Source organism: Colius striatus, chromosome 25 (assembly GCF_028858725.1).
Source record: "Colius striatus isolate bColStr4 chromosome 25, bColStr4.1.hap1, whole genome shotgun sequence".
In the NCBI taxonomy this organism is placed as follows: domain Eukaryota; kingdom Metazoa; phylum Chordata; class Aves; order Coliiformes; family Coliidae; genus Colius; species Colius striatus.
In genome coordinates this window covers 2,048,077-2,063,940 of record NC_084783.1, presented here as the reverse complement: position 1 = coordinate 2,063,940, position 15,864 = coordinate 2,048,077, and the positions used below count along the sequence as shown (strand labels likewise).

At 57.2% G+C, this 15,864-nt stretch overlaps 1 protein-coding gene across 2 annotated transcripts; it reads left to right on the top strand.

Annotated features, from left to right (window-relative positions):
• Positions 1-1,340: 1,340 nt before the first annotated feature.
• TLE5 (TLE family member 5, transcriptional modulator) lies at positions 1,341-9,500 on the top strand. 2 transcript variants are annotated; one of them, XM_062015004.1, is made up of 7 exons: positions 1,341-1,465; positions 1,887-1,984; positions 3,369-3,432; positions 5,600-5,644; positions 7,081-7,143; positions 8,529-8,603; positions 9,272-9,500. In XM_062015004.1, the coding sequence occupies exons 1-7, from the start codon at positions 1,439-1,441 to the stop codon at positions 9,488-9,490; spliced, it is 591 nt and encodes a 196-aa protein (XP_061870988.1). In that variant the 5' UTR covers positions 1,341-1,438; the 3' UTR covers positions 9,491-9,500. The 2 variants fall into 2 exon arrangements, with proteins under 2 accessions (XP_061870988.1, XP_061870987.1); XM_062015003.1 differs by having other exon boundaries at positions 9,269-9,500.
• The last annotated feature ends 6,364 nt before the right edge of the window (positions 9,501-15,864 follow it).

Genomic DNA, 15,864 nt, shown 5'->3' with positions numbered 1-15,864 from the left:
CGGCACCCGACCCCGATGGCGGGGAAGGGAGCTGAGGGGGACACGGCACCCGACCCCGATGGCGGGGAAGGGAGCTGAGGGGGACACGGCACCCGGCCCCGATGGCGGGGAAGGGAGCTGAGGGGGACACGGCGCCCGGCCCCGATGGCGGGGAAGGGAGCTGAGGGGCACACGGCGGCCCAGCCCCGATGGCGAGGAAGGGAGCTGAGGGGGACACGGCGCCCGGCCCCGATGGCGGGGAAGGGAGCTGAGGGGCACACGGCGCCCGGCCCCGATGGCGGGGAAGGGAGCTGAGGGGGACACGGCACCCGACCCTGATGGCGGGGAAGGGAGCTGAGGGGGACACGGCGGCCCAGCCCCGATGGCGAGGAAGGGAGCTGAGGGGGACACGGCGGCCCGGCCCCGATGGCGGGGAAGGGAGCTGAGGGGGACACGGCGGCCCGGCCCCGATGGCGGGGAAGGGAGCTGAGGGGGACACGGCGGCCCGGCCCCGATGGCGGGGAAGGGAGCTGAGGGGGACACGGCGGCCCGGCCCCGATGGCGGGGAAGGGAGCTGAGGGGGACACGGCACCCGACCCCGATGGCGGGGAAGGGAGCTGAGGGGGACACGGCACCCGACCCCGATGGCGGGGAAGGGAGCTGAGGGGGACACGGCACCCGACCCCGATGGCGGGGAAGGGAGCTGAGGGGGGACACGGCGGCCCGGCCCCGATGGCGGGGAAGGGAGCTGAGGGGGACACGGCGGCCCGGCCCCGATGGCGGGGAAGGGAGCTGAGGGGGACACGGCACCCGGCCCCGATGGCGGGGAAGGGAGCTGAGGGGGACACGGCACCCGGCCCCGATGGCGGGGAAGGGAGCTGAGGGGGACACGGCGGCCCGGCCCCGATGGCGGGGAAGGGAGCTGAGGGGGACACGGCGGCCCGGCCCCGATGGCGGGGAAGGGAGCTGAGGGGGACACGGCACCCGGCCCCGATGGCGGGGAAGGGAGCTGAGGGGGACACGGCACCCGGCCCCGATGGCGGGGAAGGGAGCTGAGGGGGACACGGCGGCCCGGCCGCGATGGCGAGGAAGGGAGCTGAGGGGGACACGGCGGCCCGGCCCCGATGGCGGGGAAGGGAGCTGAGGGGGACACGGCGGCCCCGCTCGGCTCCCGCAGCCAGGCCCGGGCGGGGGCGGGGAGCGGCGGGGGCGGAGGCGGCCGTGGGCCCGCCCGGCCTGGGGAGGGAGGGAGGCGGCGGCGGCAGGTGGTGCCGAGCAGCCGCAGGACGGAGCCGGAGCCGCAGCCGCCATTAGACAATAGGCGCCGGCGGCGGGAGCGGCGCGGGGCGAACGGCGCGGCCGGGGCGGGGCGGCCGCGGGGCCGGGGGCGGCCGGGCCCGGCGCGGACAAAGGCACCAGCACCGGGCCGCTCCGTGCGGGGGCCGAGCCGCAGCCTGACATGATGTTTCCACAAAGCCGGCACTCGGTACGGCGCGGCCGGGCTCGGGGCTCGGGGCGGGTGGTGGGCGGCCGGCCGGTCAGCCCGGAGCGGGAGCCGTGTCCGGCCTCTCTGCAGCGGGGCCGAGGGCACCGAGCGCCGCCCGCAGCAGCGAGAAGGCGGGGAAGGAGCCGGAGGGGGGGGTCTCCCCGCCCCGCAGCCGGTGCCGAGGGGCCCGGGGGCAGCGCCCGGGGAAGGGCCTGAGAGCCCGCAGCCCCACGCGTGACCTTGGGCGCGTCCCGGGCCTCGGGGTGCCCCGGCGGGCCCGGCCTGGCCTCGGCGGGGGCTCAGCCCTCGGTAGCGGGTGAGACGTCCCGGCCGTGGCCCGGGGAGGTGCGTTCCGGGCCGCAGCGGCGCGGCTGGGACCGGGCAGGCTGCCCGCGCCCAGCGCTGTCTCCTGTTGTTCAAGGGCTCCTCTCACCTGCCGCAGCAGCTGAAGTTCACCACCTCTGACTCCTGCGACCGCATCAAGGACGAGTTCCAGCTCCTGCAGGCCCAGTACCACAGGTAGGTGCTGCTGCGTGCTCGGCCGGCTCTGCCCCGCAGCCTCCGCCGGGCTGTGGCACCGCACGCCGCGGTCGCTCCCATCCATCTGCTTCGTCGCATCTCTGCGTGGACCGAAGGGAAACACCGCGGAGGGGACCCAGCCGTGGAGCTTAGGTCACCTTTGGCTAGAGGTTGACCTAAGGGAAGGGATTAGTCACATCTGCTTGGGTGCCCAGGGAGGAGAACGTGCATCTTCCCTCTCCAGCCAAAGTCTTTCCTCTGAGCGCTGCTGGGCCAGGGCTGTGTGTGGAGGATTTCCAGGCCTCCCGTGTCTTGCTGGAAGTTTTCCTTGCTTCTTCTCCCTGGCTGCCATTCTTGGACGGCTGCAGGGAGCACTTCAATCCAAAAGCTTCCTCTTTGCTGTGGGTGTGAGTGGAAATACTTGTGCTGACCCAAAAGCTGCTCAGTGCCAAGCCATCGCTGCTCGGTGCCTGAAAGAAACCTGAAGCCTTCGGGTTAAATCGGCTGGGTGATGCCCTCTGTCACGGGCTGGCAGGCTGAGAGGCACCGGTTCTGCTGGTCACCTCCATGCCACGTGCTTGTGACTTCCCTCATCTTGCCTGGGCAGAGCTTTGAGGTGGTGTCCTGGCAGCAAATCTGCTGGGAAATGGCTGTTCCTTGGTTGGCCCTGTGTCTCTGGGCAGTGCCAGCAAGGGGAGTAGGGGAGCTGGAGGAACATGCCTGCTGGAAGGGAGGCTTCCCCCCAACCCCTCCCAGTCCACCTCCTGAGACTTAAATCTGCTCAAAAAGAAGCAGGTTTTGTGTAGGTGAAGCTGTTTCTTGTTTGAAACCTAAAACCACAGCACGTGCTGGCTGCAGTTGCTTGGCTGGTGAGTTGGAGTCTCATAAAACGCTGGGAGCAGCAGCAGTTCCTCTGAAGGGTGTGAAGAAGGGAGAGGGGGAAAAAAAAAAAGTCCTTTCTTCTGGAGGGATGTGCTAAATGACTTTGGCCTCCCCCCAGCCCTGCACCACCATCCAGAAACGGACCTGGCTTTGGTTTTGAAGTTGTAGTGGAACATCTCTTGAGTGCTAGAAGCTGTCATCAGCTCCTGCAATCCTTTAAGGAACAGCAAACCCTTTCCCTGGGCAGCTCCTTCTGCTTCTGCCCAGCTTTCTGCTTCTCTCTGAAAGGCTTTGCCTGAGGGAGGTTGGGGTCCAGTTGCTTTATAGCCTTGTGCTGCTTCTGAGTTGGTGGCACAGCGTGACCCAGCTCTCACCAGCTCTTGAGGTCTGGACAGTGGTGCCCATAGAAGCCAGGACAGGGCTGTGCAGGAAGCTCTGTGATGACCCACTCTCTCTCACCTCCTCTTTGTGGGTTTTCTTACTTGTTTTCTGGCTTTTTCAGCTTGAAGTTGGAATGTGACAAACTAGCCAGTGAGAAGTCAGAGATGCAGCGTCACTATGTCATGGTAAGGACTGGCCCTGGCACCTGGGATGGGGTGGGTGGCACGAGAGGGGTCTCAGCAGTGAGCAGTGCCTGGGTTTGGCTTGGCAGGGAGGCAACAGGTCTCTGGGCAAAGCTGGTGTTGGCTTTTCTATGTTTGGTGTTGTCTGCAGGGAGTAGAGTTGTTGAAATGTGGGCAAGTGGGAGAGAGCTGTTGGATGGAGAGAAGTGGGGAGCCCAGGGGGTGACTGCTTGATGGGTGGTGATGGGGGTCCTTGGCTGTGGCTGCATGGCCCTGCTCCCAGTGCCCTGGGGCAGGCAGCAGCTCTTACACACTGCAGAATCAGCTGCAAGGTGCTGCTGTGCAGGCATCCAGGGACCTCAGCAGAGTCCCAGCTAGTGAAAAACCAAGCAGTGCTTTAGTTGGAGGCAGAAACCAGTGAGAACGAAACCCTCTGCACCTTCTTGTGCCCCTGGGTAGCCTTGGGGAGCCAGGGTGCTGGTGTATCCCAGCACAAAGGATGCCAGTCTCCAAGCTACCTTTAGCCATGAGACATGGTACAGGCTTAGCTGTGGCTGAAGAGAAACCTGCCAGGAAACAGCCATGTTGTTGCAGGCAGGGGGATGCTTTGCCTGCCAGGTAATGCCTTCCCACTTGTGGAAAAGCTCTTGGAGCACAGGGGAGAGATACCAGGCAAGGCTGTGCTCTGTTCCTTTCCTAGCAAGGAGTTAACAGGAGGTTGTGATACTCTCCACAAAGATGAGCTGGTGCCTGCTTGCCAGCTGCTGCATCTGCCCTGGAAGGAAGAGATAAGATGTAGAAATTAATACAGCAGCTCTTCAGAGCAGAGATAGGACTTGAAACCCAGCAATAAGGAAGCTGACCCCTCCATCCTCCTGGACTGCCTGTGTGCCCAGCCTCTGAGGCTGTGGGGAGCAAGGGGACAAGGAGAAGGGGTCACAACTTGCCTTGTATCATGGGGAAGCCTGCCCTGTTCTCGCTGCTGATTGCTTCCTGGACCTTGCATCCTGCATGGAGACTCTCATCTCCAGGTGTGGCTGAGAGATCTATTATTTCCCCCCTCCTCTTTCATGTTGACAGTCACCAGAATGGATTGAGGTTGGCAGCAGAGGGGAAGGGCTGGCTGGTGCTCATTGTGCAGCACTGCAGGCTCTGCCTGCCTGGAGCTCCCCAGCACACTGAGTCACAGCAAGCAGAGAGGAGGGCTTCAGTCAATGTGCAAAAGCTGCTACAGCTGCTGTGATTTGGGTTTAAACAAGTCCCAGTGAGCAGCTTGAGGGTTGTTGGGCTCCTGTTTCCTGCTCAGTCTCCAGAATGCACAGAAGCCTCAGGAGCCAGAGCAGACTGAGATTGTGTCAATGCCATGCTGGGGGCTTTGGTGTCAGTACCAAAGCAGCAGTCATCATCTTGAATGGAGTGGTTTGGTTGGTTGGGGTTTTATCTTTTGCCTCCAGAAGAATCAGGCTTGCAGCCTGTAAAGCTGCAGATTTCAAACCCTCTCCAACATCAGCCTTCAAACAGCTTCTTCCAGGGGTCAGGAATCAGCTTCTCCTGCCAATAGATTGCTCTGGAACTGCCTGTTGCTGCTGTGTGTGTGTGGGGGGCTGTTTCTGGGTGGGGTTTTTATGTGTATATTTTGTTTGTGGGATGTTGGGGGTTGTTTTTTTTCTCTACATAGCTTCTTCCCAAACAGCTGGGACTGTGTGCAGCTGGATGTGTTACTTGCTAGATGAAGCCCAGTTGTGATCTCTTCCATTTGCTGCTGAAGCAGCCACGTGGGCTTTAGGATGTCAGCCAGGCAGGGCTTGTACAGCCAGCCTGCCTCTCTTCTGGCTGTCAGTATGGAAGTCTGTGGAGCCCTGAGCCTTTTTCCAGGTTTGGAGCAGCATCACTCACTCTCACCTTGATGCAGGCTGCTAAAAGGTGTCTGTGAGGGCTGTTGTGTGGGGCCCAATTGGCAAGTTCCCAGGTCTCCTTCTGCAGCAGTGTGAGACTGGAGCAGGGTGAGCAAGGGAGTACTTGGGCCTGGAGAAGGTCTCTGTTCCTTAGGGCTGCTCTCTCCTCTCTTTCCATCTTGCCCAGTTCCCAGCACTGCTGTGTGGAGCCACTTTACCTGCTGGAGAGACCTGACTTAACAATCTCTTTTGTTCTCTTCTCTCCCATTCTGCAGTATTATGAGATGTCCTATGGGCTGAATATTGAAATGCACAAACAGGTAGGGGAGGAAAAGGCATTTCCAAGTGCTCTGGTTCCTGGGGAGGGTGGGTTGTGCTGTGCTTTGTGCCCTCTGTCACTTCAGTGGGGTTTCAGGAACTAGAAATGCCACGAGCCTGTAAAATGCCCAGAGCTGCCTTTGAAATGCAGGGACACCCTCCCAGCTCCCAGGATTGCAGTGCTGGACTGAGAGCTCCCACTCAGCCTGTGCCCACACTCTGGTTCACCCCAGGGCCTGAGCAGTTAGTTAAGCAGCAGACAGGGCACTGCAGGCAGAGTCTGGAGCTGTGGCTCAGAGTTGGTCAGCAGATGCAGACCCTGGGCTGGAGGGCAGGAGATAACCCCAGGTCCCTCCCACCCTCTTTCCAGGCAGGTTTCTGCCTCTGCTGCCTTCCCCAGCACCCAGAAAGGGTTGTTGTCATCAGCCCAAAGTGAAAACTGCCTTTGATTGCCCCAGGCTCTTGCTGCAGCCAGGCCAGAGAGCATTTCTGGGCTGTGATTAGGTAACATAATGGCAGAGCTTCCAAGAAAGCCTCCTTGTGATGGAGACTGTGCTGCAGCCTGGATAAGTTTGTTCATTAGCCTCACTGGTGGTTGTTAATTATCCCCAGTGGCTAATTACCTGTGCTGTTAATAACATGAGCCTCCTCTGAGCCTGACTCTTATCTGGCTTCAGCTTCCAGTCACAAAGTTGTCTGTGTGCTGTGGCTCAGTTATAAGCCTCTTAGCACAATTCTGCTCCCCACAAAGGCACTTGGTGCCTCTGATCCTGTCACCTTTGTTGTAAGCTCACAAAACTGGCCTCCTTAGGGGAAAAAAATGCATCTTGGCAGAGGATCTGAGCTACAAATCCTCCCTTCTGTCCCATGAACTGTCTGCCAGCCTGGTCCACTCACCTCTGGTGCTGGTAGGACCTCCTGGGCTGGTTTAGGTACATGTCTAAACCCTTTTGACTCTGTCAGCATTGCAAAGTGATTTGCAAAGGGCTCTTCCCCCAGGAGAGAAACGTTTAACACCCTCACATTTGCCACCTGCTTGTGTGAGGCCAGTGATTCACAGAATGGTTTAGGAGGACCTTAGACATCATTTTGTTCCACCCCCCTGCCATGAGCAGGGGGATCCCCACTGAGGTGGGAAGAAGTTTCCTCTCTGGTTGCTCCCAACTTGTTAAATGAACGTTGGAGGCAGAGAGAGGGAGGAGAGAATTGAAAGTTGCTCTTGGCAGCCAACAGCATTGATTCATTTCACTACAAAGGCACTGCCTGGGTGGCCAGGTGATTGCCCAGGGCAGCAGCATCTTTTAGTGGGGAGGGGATGTGTTTACTTAAGGCTGTTTGAGGTCTCAGGCCCTGCCTGGGGAGGAGGAAGATGGGGCAGTGGGTGCTGTCAGTCCTGAGCTGCCTGATACCTTTCCTCTCCCTTCTTTCCACGTTCCAGGCTGAAATTGTCAAGAGGCTAAATGGGATTTGTGCACAGGTTCTGCCCTATCTTTCACAAGAGGTGAGTTTCCCTCCTTCTCAGCTCTGGCTCAGGGGGAGCAGAGACTCATCCCACTGCAGGGCAGCAAGGTGCCACAACCCTCCTGGTCTGGGAAACCTCATCACTTCCCCTCAGCCCTTCAAAACAGGTTTGGTTCAAGCAGCCCCTCGGGTGCTGCACAGTGGCCCCATCCCCTTTGTTGGCAGCTGTGGACAAAGATGGGCTCTGTTCTCTCCTGCCTGTGATTCCTGGGCCCTTGGCCACTCCTGCACTGGAGCTTTAGGAGCCTAATTGGGGGAGGGGGCATTAAAAAAACTAATAAATACCTCCATATGGCTCCTCCTTGAGATCTGGTTCCTTTGCCTCATTAATTAGTGCAGCTGATGGGCTCCTCCCACTCTCCTGAGAAATTAATTGGGAGGGCTTGGGAGTTGCTGCCTGAGGCAAGAGGAAGATGAAGCACCTCTAGTGCCTTCTCTGGCCACTTCCCCACACATCCCCTCAGAGGCTGAGCTGTTCTCAGAGCTGCCTGTTTGGTCAGGAGTGGCTGTGGGCTGCAGGTTGTGTTTCTCAGGCTGTGGGGAGGGGTTTTTTGTCCCCTCACCCACCTGTTCTCAGGGAAAGACAACGTGGCTCACTGATCAGATCAGAGCTGCCTAATAACTAAGCAACAACTAAACCTTTTGCATCTTAGTGCAACCCCTTTCCCCCTCCCCAACCCTGGTCCTGCTGCCAAGATGGGAAGGAAAAGCCACTTGTTGGAGTGTAATGGCCTGGTGTTCAGAGCCCTGCTGCTCTCAGAGGAGCAAGTACAGATGTCCTTTGGTTTTTAAGCTATATGATAGAGCTGGTTTTCCTGCCTGTGTTTGGAGGAACCCTGCTGGGCTTTTTCTCCACAGCAGCATCTTCCAGCTGCTGCAGTTGAGATCTGAGATGTGTCCCAAGGAATGAGGAGTTTCCTAAAAGCTTCTGGTCTTGAGTTTGGTTTGTTGGTTCTGGGGTCTTGCCTTGTGTCAGGTCTGGGCAGGGGATGGGAGGCAGAGTGAGGCTTTGCCCACCTTAGAGCTCTGCTGGGCCTCTGCAGAGCAGGACAAGGATGAGAGGAAAAGGAGACCTGCTTTATGCTGTGGTGAGGAGCTGGAATGAGCTAAGTGTGCCTCCTCCCCTGCTCCTCAGTGCTGTGGGGTCAGTGGCTCAAATCACAAATGAAGTAGTTGCAGGTGTCCCCAGTTGTGGGTTTAACCCCTCTGCCCTGATATCTCGGTGCCAGCTGCTGAGATCCAACATCTGTGTGCAGGGTGTCAGACCCAGCAGGGCTGGATCCTTCTTGTCTTGCCCTGTGATACTAGAAATGACCCTGTGATTCCTCTGTTGATTAGAAATGACTCTCTTGATTCCTCTTGCAGCATCAGCAGCAGGTCCTGGGAGCCATTGAACGAGCCAAGCAGGTTACAGCACCAGAACTGAACTCCATCATCCGTGTACGTGCTGCAGGTTTAGTCTGGGTTCAGAGGGCCAGGAATCTGTGCCTTTTGAGTTGTGAGGTAGAGCTGGGCAGGGGAGTCGTGGCCTGGGGATGTCCTGACTCTGCTGGGAGCAGGCTGGGGAGTCGTGGCCTGGGGATGTCCTGACTCTGTGTGCTGGGAGCAGGCTGCTCCCATGACGTGCTGCAGCCCAGCTGGGATGGATTTAACCATACTGGTGGTGACATGGGCATGGGTTTGGAAGGAAGCACCAGATTCCTGCTCTGTCCCAGCAGGGTGCAAGGAGAGGAGCTTTGGTTTTGAGCAGGAGCTGCAGAAGCTCCTTGACATCAACACACCATCTGTTCTTGGTCAAGGTCGGGAGGGCTGTAACCGCCTGTGGGAGCAGACAGAGCCTGAGGCCAGCTGTCCTGTGGGTTAGGGGCCGTGTGTTGTGCTGGGGACACACCACTGAGTCCTCCCTCGAGGCTGCCACAGCCCAGGGATTCCACAGTCTCACCCTTATTTTCATTTTTGAGGTTTGTTTGTTTTTCCCCGAGGACCTTGAGGGCCCTGCTTGAAACTTGGCTACAGACACAGCCTCTCTGGGCAAGCCCAGGCTTCCAAGTACCCTCCAAATGACAAATCTCCCATCTTCCTTGTCTGTCCATCTTTCTCTACAGCAGCAGCTTCAAGCTCACCAGCTGTCACAGCTCCAAGCCCTCGCTCTGCCCCTGACTCCGCTGCCCATGGGGCTCCAGCCCCCGTCCCTGCCCGCTGTCAGCGCTGGCACCGGGCTGCTCTCCCTCTCAGCCTTGGGCTCTCAGGCTCATCTCTCCAAGGAGGACAAGAACGGCCACGATGGTGACGCCCACCAAGATGATGACGGCGAGAAGTCGGATTAGATGGAGGGGGGAGGGGGGTGGGGTCTGGGGGAGGGGGTGGGGGGAGGGCGGGTTAATGCCAGATGCAGTATCTCTCTCTAGTTGCTGTGCAGCAGAATCCCCGGGCTCGGGAAGGGGGAGTGTTTAGGGGCAGTTTGGCGGGATGGGAGTGTTTAGGGGCAGTTTGCCAGGCTGTGCCCGTGGGCAGCAGTGCCTGGGGAGTGTCTCTGTGCCCCTGCAGCGATGCCAACGCTGTAGCGACCGTCTGAGCCATCGTGCTGTGCCCGTGCCCAGCCTGGCAGCCCCAGCCCTGCTCCCCCTCCCTCACAGAGCCTGGCTTGGGCTGCTCTGGGGCTGTTTGTCCTTCGGTGCCACGGGGCTCCCCTCTGCCTGCTGCTCTCCCCTTTGGTATTTAAAGCTGCCCTTTGATCCTAACAGTTTCTGCACAACTCCCTGCTGGGATCCCTGCCCCAAAAACCATCTCCTCCCTCCCTAAACACTCTTGATCTCATCCTCCCCTTGGCCCTCTCCTCCCTTCCCATACCCCTCCTGCACTAATACCAGGCTGGCACCTTGCTGTTCTGCATGTACCTGTTCTTAACCAGTCCCAGGCCCTGCAGCTACCTGGGTTCCTCCTCCCCTGCTCCTCAGGCTGGAGGGAAAGCTTCATGTCACCCCCTCCTTTCCCTCCCCTTCAGCATAACCCCCAGCTTCAGGGGAAGGGGAGGCTTGGGTGGGGTGGGCAGAGGGGTTGGCAGATTTGAGAGCCTTCCCTTGTCCTTCCCTCCCCCTGTCCCTGCCCCCTGTGTAGAGGATACAGCAGCTTTCTCTGTTCTGCTCTCCGTGCTCTTGGTGTCTTCTAAAAAAACAAAAATGGAACACAAAAAAAAAAAGAGAAGAAAGAAGAATAAACCTAAATAATAATCATCATCATCTGGTGTTTGTATATAGTCCTTTAGAAAGATCTTGGTTTGCTTTTTGTGTTTAATCACTTGACCTATAAGAGGAACTGGAAATGCTGTATCAAGGACGTACAAGCTGTGCCTTTCAAATAAAGAATTAAGAAGGTTGGTTATAACTGGGACTTGCTGCCTGTTTTCTTGCTGTCTTAGGGATGGCTTTGAAATATTTGGGTGTCTCTCCTCTGAACTCCCAGGTAAGAGAATGGATGGAGGAGAGCAGGGAGATTTGCTGGCTAACTTTGGGCTCAGAGTGCTGGCACAGCTTCCAGCAGGCTCTGGAAAGGGCTGGTAGAGCTGCCCACCCCTGGCTTTGGGGCATCAAGGAGAGTGTGGGCAGCAGGTTGAGGAAGGTTCTTCCTCTCTGCTCTGCCCTGGGGAGGCCTCAGCTGGAGTCCTGTGGCCAATTCTGGGCTCCCCAGTTGCAGAGAGACAGGGAACTGCTGGAGCGAGGCCAGGGCAGGGACAGCAAGATGCTGAGGGATGGAACATGTGTGTGAGGAGGAAAGGCTGCAGCCCTGGGGCTGTTCAGCCTGGGGAGGAGAAGCCTGAGCTCAGGGGGCCCTTCTCAGTGCTGACAAATACCTACAGGCTGCCCAGGGAGGGTGTGGAGGCTCCTTCTCAGGAGGTTTCCAACCCCAGCTGGACACGTTCCTGTGCCCCCTGAGCCAGGGGAAGCTGCTGGAGCAGGGGCTGGGGCTGGAGGAGCTCTGCAGGGCCCTTCCAGCCCCCAGCATTCAGGGCTGCTGTGATCCCAGGGAGGAAGGTGCTGTGCCTGCCTTCATCCTTGCTGGGAGGCACTGTGGTACATGTGCTGAGCCCATGCTGTGCCCACTGGCCTCATGTCTGCCCCAGCTGAGCACCCTCAGGCTGTACCACAGCAAGAGCTTTGCCTTTCACTACATCCTGAGCTTAGACCTGTGGGCAAGACTGGTTGGAGAGCAGGATCACTCTCCTGCTCAGAGCCAGCACAGGATTGGACCTCTCCCATGCCTCCATGCTGCTCTCCAGGCTGGAGGGAAGATCCTGCCATCCCTCTCCCTTCCCAGGACATGCATGTTTAGGGACACCCTCACTCACCAGCTCACTTGGCCACTGGTGCTGGAGCCTGGTTAGCCAGAGCCCAGGAGTTTATATTTAGCATTGCTAATGGAGCAATAAGCTGTCCCAGTCCCTGGCCCCAGCAGGAAGGGTTCGTCCAGGGATGTCCTAATGAGACCAGAGCAACTTCCTATCCATTCCTAAAAGGAGCAGCCTAACAAAGCTGCCAAAAATAAACCTGTTTAATGAAGAGCCTTTGTAAATTATTCAGATATCATCTCCCACTCGAGCACTGGTTCAAGGACAGAGGCTGTACAGACACTTTCTTCTCTGAAGCTCTGGACACAAGGTGAAAGTCATGCTGGCATTGCAGTGAAAATGTAGGCTCTAAGATCTTGCTTTTACCCTGAGAACATTGTCCCTTTGACATGGCATTACAGAGGAAGAAATAACAAAGGCACAGCAGCAATTCAGGCCCTGAGAGAAGGACCATTTTTTCCCCCTTCTCCTCCTCCCTCAGGATCACTCTTGAGTCCCAGCACCTGAAGCTGATCACATACACAGGTGCTCTGTGGGACTGAGGCTAGGAAATTGGGCTCCCTTGGGTACAACACACCTCAGCACATGTGGACAGGACCTTACTGGAGGTGATGTGGTTCAGCCAGCAGCTCCTCCTTTGCTCCTCAGCTGTGGTTTGAATGCTGTGGACTCTTTCCAGCAGAAACAGGGCTGAGACCCACCAAACTCATTAAAGTTCAGCTGCCAGCTGTACACCAGCTGCTGTCAAATCCCTCCTTGGGATGTAAAGCCTGGCTTTGCAGAGTGCCATCCCCCACTGCCACCCTATATTCAGACATCTGTGAGGCATTTTATCAGGCACAGAGGTTGGCAGCTTGTGGGCTGTTATAGAATCACAGGATAGGTTGGGTTGGCAAAGGCCTTGAAGCTGCTGCAGTCCCAGCCCTCCCCTCACCCTGCCCAGCCCAGCACTGACCCACAGCCTCAGCACCTCAGCTCCAGGGCTTTGGGATCCCTCCAGGGCTGGGCACTCCCCCAGCTCCCTGGGCAGCCTGGCACAGGGGCTCACACCCCTCCCAGGGAAACAGTTCTGCCTCAGCTCCAACCTCAACCTCTCCTGGGGCAACTTGAGGCTCTTTCTTCTTGTCCTGTCGCTTGTTACTGGGGAGCAGAGCCCAACCCCCAGCCCCTTCAGCCTCCTGTCAGGGAGTGTCAGAGAGTGCTGCTGTCTCCCCCCAGTCTCCTCTTTTCCAGGCTCAACACCCCCATTCCCTCAGCCCCTCCCCAGCCCCCTTGTGCTCCAGCCCCTTCCCCAGCTCCTCTGCCTGGCTCTGGCCACTCTCCAGCCCCTCAATGTCTTTATTGTAGTGAGAGGCCCAAGTACTGAACATATGCTGAGCACACACCCCAAGCTGCAGCCCTGCTGACCTCAAGCAGAGGCCAGATCCTTTGCACACCCTGCTGTGATGGGCTGGTTGGAGCTGGGCTGGCTGCTGAGGGAGCCTGGATGCTTCACCCTGGCTCCCCACCACATCCAGCCCAGCTCCTGTGGCACTCGAGGCCACACTGTCCTTTATCACCCCTCAGATCATGGGGATTATTGGATTTTTATATTAAACTTCCCCCAGATAGCATAACTCAATCTACCAGATGCCTGGCAAGGGCTTGGCAGGCCCAGGAGTGATTTATAAGCAATCTGTCTTTGCAGTCTCTCTGTCACATTGGGGTTGTTTCCTCCTCCCCAAGTCTCCCCTGGCAGCCATACAAATCTCCCTGCTGCAGCCAAGGGCTGCAATGAGCAGTGGGGTCATTCCTTTGACTCCTTACCTATACCAAGAAGAAGAATTCTCCATGGATGTGTCAGCCAGGGGTGGCCTGTGGGCAGAAAGGGGCCTTTCTCCAAGGGAGAGCCTTGGTCTGGGCAGGTTTTTTTTTACAGCTGGTAAAACACTTTGACCCTTTGATCTTGTGTTCTCAGTGATTTGGAATAATTGAGTTCCATTCCTCATGGTGGCTGCTCCCTTCTTCTGCCATGGCCTGGGTTTTGCTTGCTGCAGCCCAATTAGGGGTGATTATCATCCTTTTAACCACCCAAAGTGCAAGGAATAGTTCCTAATCCTTATAGGAAGCAGGAAAGGGATTCTGCAGCTGAGACATGATGAGGAAGGACAAGACAAGGATGCTTGAAATCACCTGCTCCCGGGCCAGCATCAAGCTCCAGAGAAGGGTTTAGCTCCAAGTAGTGTCTCTGAGGCATTTGGTGGGAGACAAATAGGAATTGTGAAGCTGGAACAGGGTCAGGAGGTCCAGGGGAATCCACTGACCCTTTGACCATGAGGAAGCTCCTGGGCTGTTACTCTCCAGCAGCAGCATGTGAATCCCTCTGCACACAAACTGGAGATGGAGGCTGGGGGCAGGAATGATCAGACAGGGCTGGAATAGGCAAAGGAGGGGCTTCTAGAGCAGGCCCCTCTGTGTCCTGGGCATGGCAAAGACTCTCACCTCTCTCCTTCTGTTTCCCTTGCTGGACAAAGGGAGTAATCAGATCCCCATTTTAAGGTCAAAGGGACCATCCAGGCTTTCCTGCTGCCTGATGTGAGGCAGATAATCTCTCCTAGCCATCCTGCAGCACGTTCCTCCTGCCCCTGTGCAGGATCAGTGCTCAGCCACTGCATAAGAGCTCCATCAAATGAATATTTGCAATGATTCCTGAGATTTGCACAGGGAAGACAGATGACTACACCCTGTACCCAGCTAGTTTAGCAGCACTGCATCCCAGGTAAAGAGAACAGTTCTTCCTGACCTCAATTTATGACAAAACACTGAGGCATGAGGCTGGATTGATTGCACAAGGAGATTGTGTCTTAGTAACTCATGTGAATGCTGCAGCAGCTGTGCTAATTCATCATTCCTTTATTTATGAAACCTATGTGCAGGTTGGATGCAATTAAATGCAAATGAAATGCTTTGGGATCCTAGGGGATGAAAGGATGAGGGTAAATGCAGGTTTGCTGTCCCTGATGGACCCTGCACTGAGCCCACCCACAACAGCCATGACAAACCAGATGTGAAACACAGGGTTTAGGAAACCCTCACCCAGCAAGTGCTGTCACAGGCTGCATTTGTCACTGTGTTTGATCTGGCTGCCTTTCCCCCTCTCTTTTCAGAGAACTCGAGGCTCCTTGTGGCATCTTCCTGTGACAGGCAATTTTAAGAGCCTGTAAAACTAATTTGGGGGGGGAAGGCTGATATATTTGACTCCTGCTGTGCAGCAGTAACACCTGGCAGGCTCAGGCTTCAGGAGGAGAGCTAATGCACCTTGCAGGTTCTTATTAAGTACCTCTTGTAGCCTCCTGGGTGGTATTTACAGCTGGGGACCTGCAGCACAGGGAAGGAGGTGAAGGAGATGATAGTGGGGGAGTCCTGGCTCATGCAAGGTCAGCACTGCTGTCATGGTTTTACTGCTGTCAAGGTGCTTTCATTTAGCAACCAAGACATTGTGTTCCTTTTCCTTACTATAAGAGCTGTGCTGGCATGTGATGGCAACTGACGACTGGCCAGGAGAGGGTTAAAGAGCGGCATGGGCCTGATCCTGAGCTGAAACCGCTGGGGAAGGAGGTGTAAAGGGGATGGAGCCGGCTGGAGGCAGGCTGGCAGTGTCTTTGTGGGCTCGCAGCTTGCTAGTGCCCTCCTGTGGGAAGCGAGGCTGGCGGCGGGTGCCCCGCGGTCCTTGGGATGCGCTGGGGCCAGGGAACCTGCATGGGAGCGATCACAAGCCTGATGCTGAGGTAAAGCAGTTACAAGGTGCCTTGGGCTAAAGGATGTGCTCAGTGTGAGGCGCTGTGGGACACGTGGGTGTCTGGCATGGGATGAACTGATCCAGTTTGTCCTCAGGTCTTGGTAGCTGCTGCTAGACCATCGTCTGGCTGCAGGTCCCGGTGACCCCATCCTCTTCCCTACTGGGAAACACACCCCATTGGTCCCTGATTTCCCCTGCTTGTCTGTAATGGCCCTGCCTCTGTCCTCCTCAGACCAGAAAGCCCTCTCAGTGCCTGTGCTGTGCTCTCAGGAGCAACAGTTCTGCTGGCATGAACACAGAATGTGCCACCAATGCACAAACAGCTCCTCAGCATCACAGCCATGATGCAAAGAGCCTGGTGTCTAATGCAGCTGGGTTGTCATGGCCTCTCCTGCAGCAAACACTGGCCATGCAGCTCCCTCCCAGGGGAACCCAAGCCTCCATTCAGGTGGAGTGATGGCAGTTTGGGAAGGGAGGGATGCACTTGTTTTGAATGTCATTGCAGATTAAGTATGGAGGGGTTTTGATACAGTAAGGCTGCACTTCATGCTGCTCCTGTCTGCTCAAAGGAGGGGGTA

Excerpts from the sequence above, each read along its gene's own strand:
- TLE5 (XM_062015003.1), top strand. The coding sequence starts at position 1,439 with ATGATGTTTCCACAAAGCCGGCACTCG. Across the intron at positions 1,985-3,368 it reads CTGCAGGCCCAGTACCACAG|CTTGAAGTTGGAATGTGACA; the intron begins GTAGGTGCTGCT and ends TGGCTTTTTCAG. Across the intron at positions 5,645-7,080 it reads ATATTGAAATGCACAAACAG|GCTGAAATTGTCAAGAGGCT; the intron begins GTAGGGGAGGAA and ends TCCACGTTCCAG.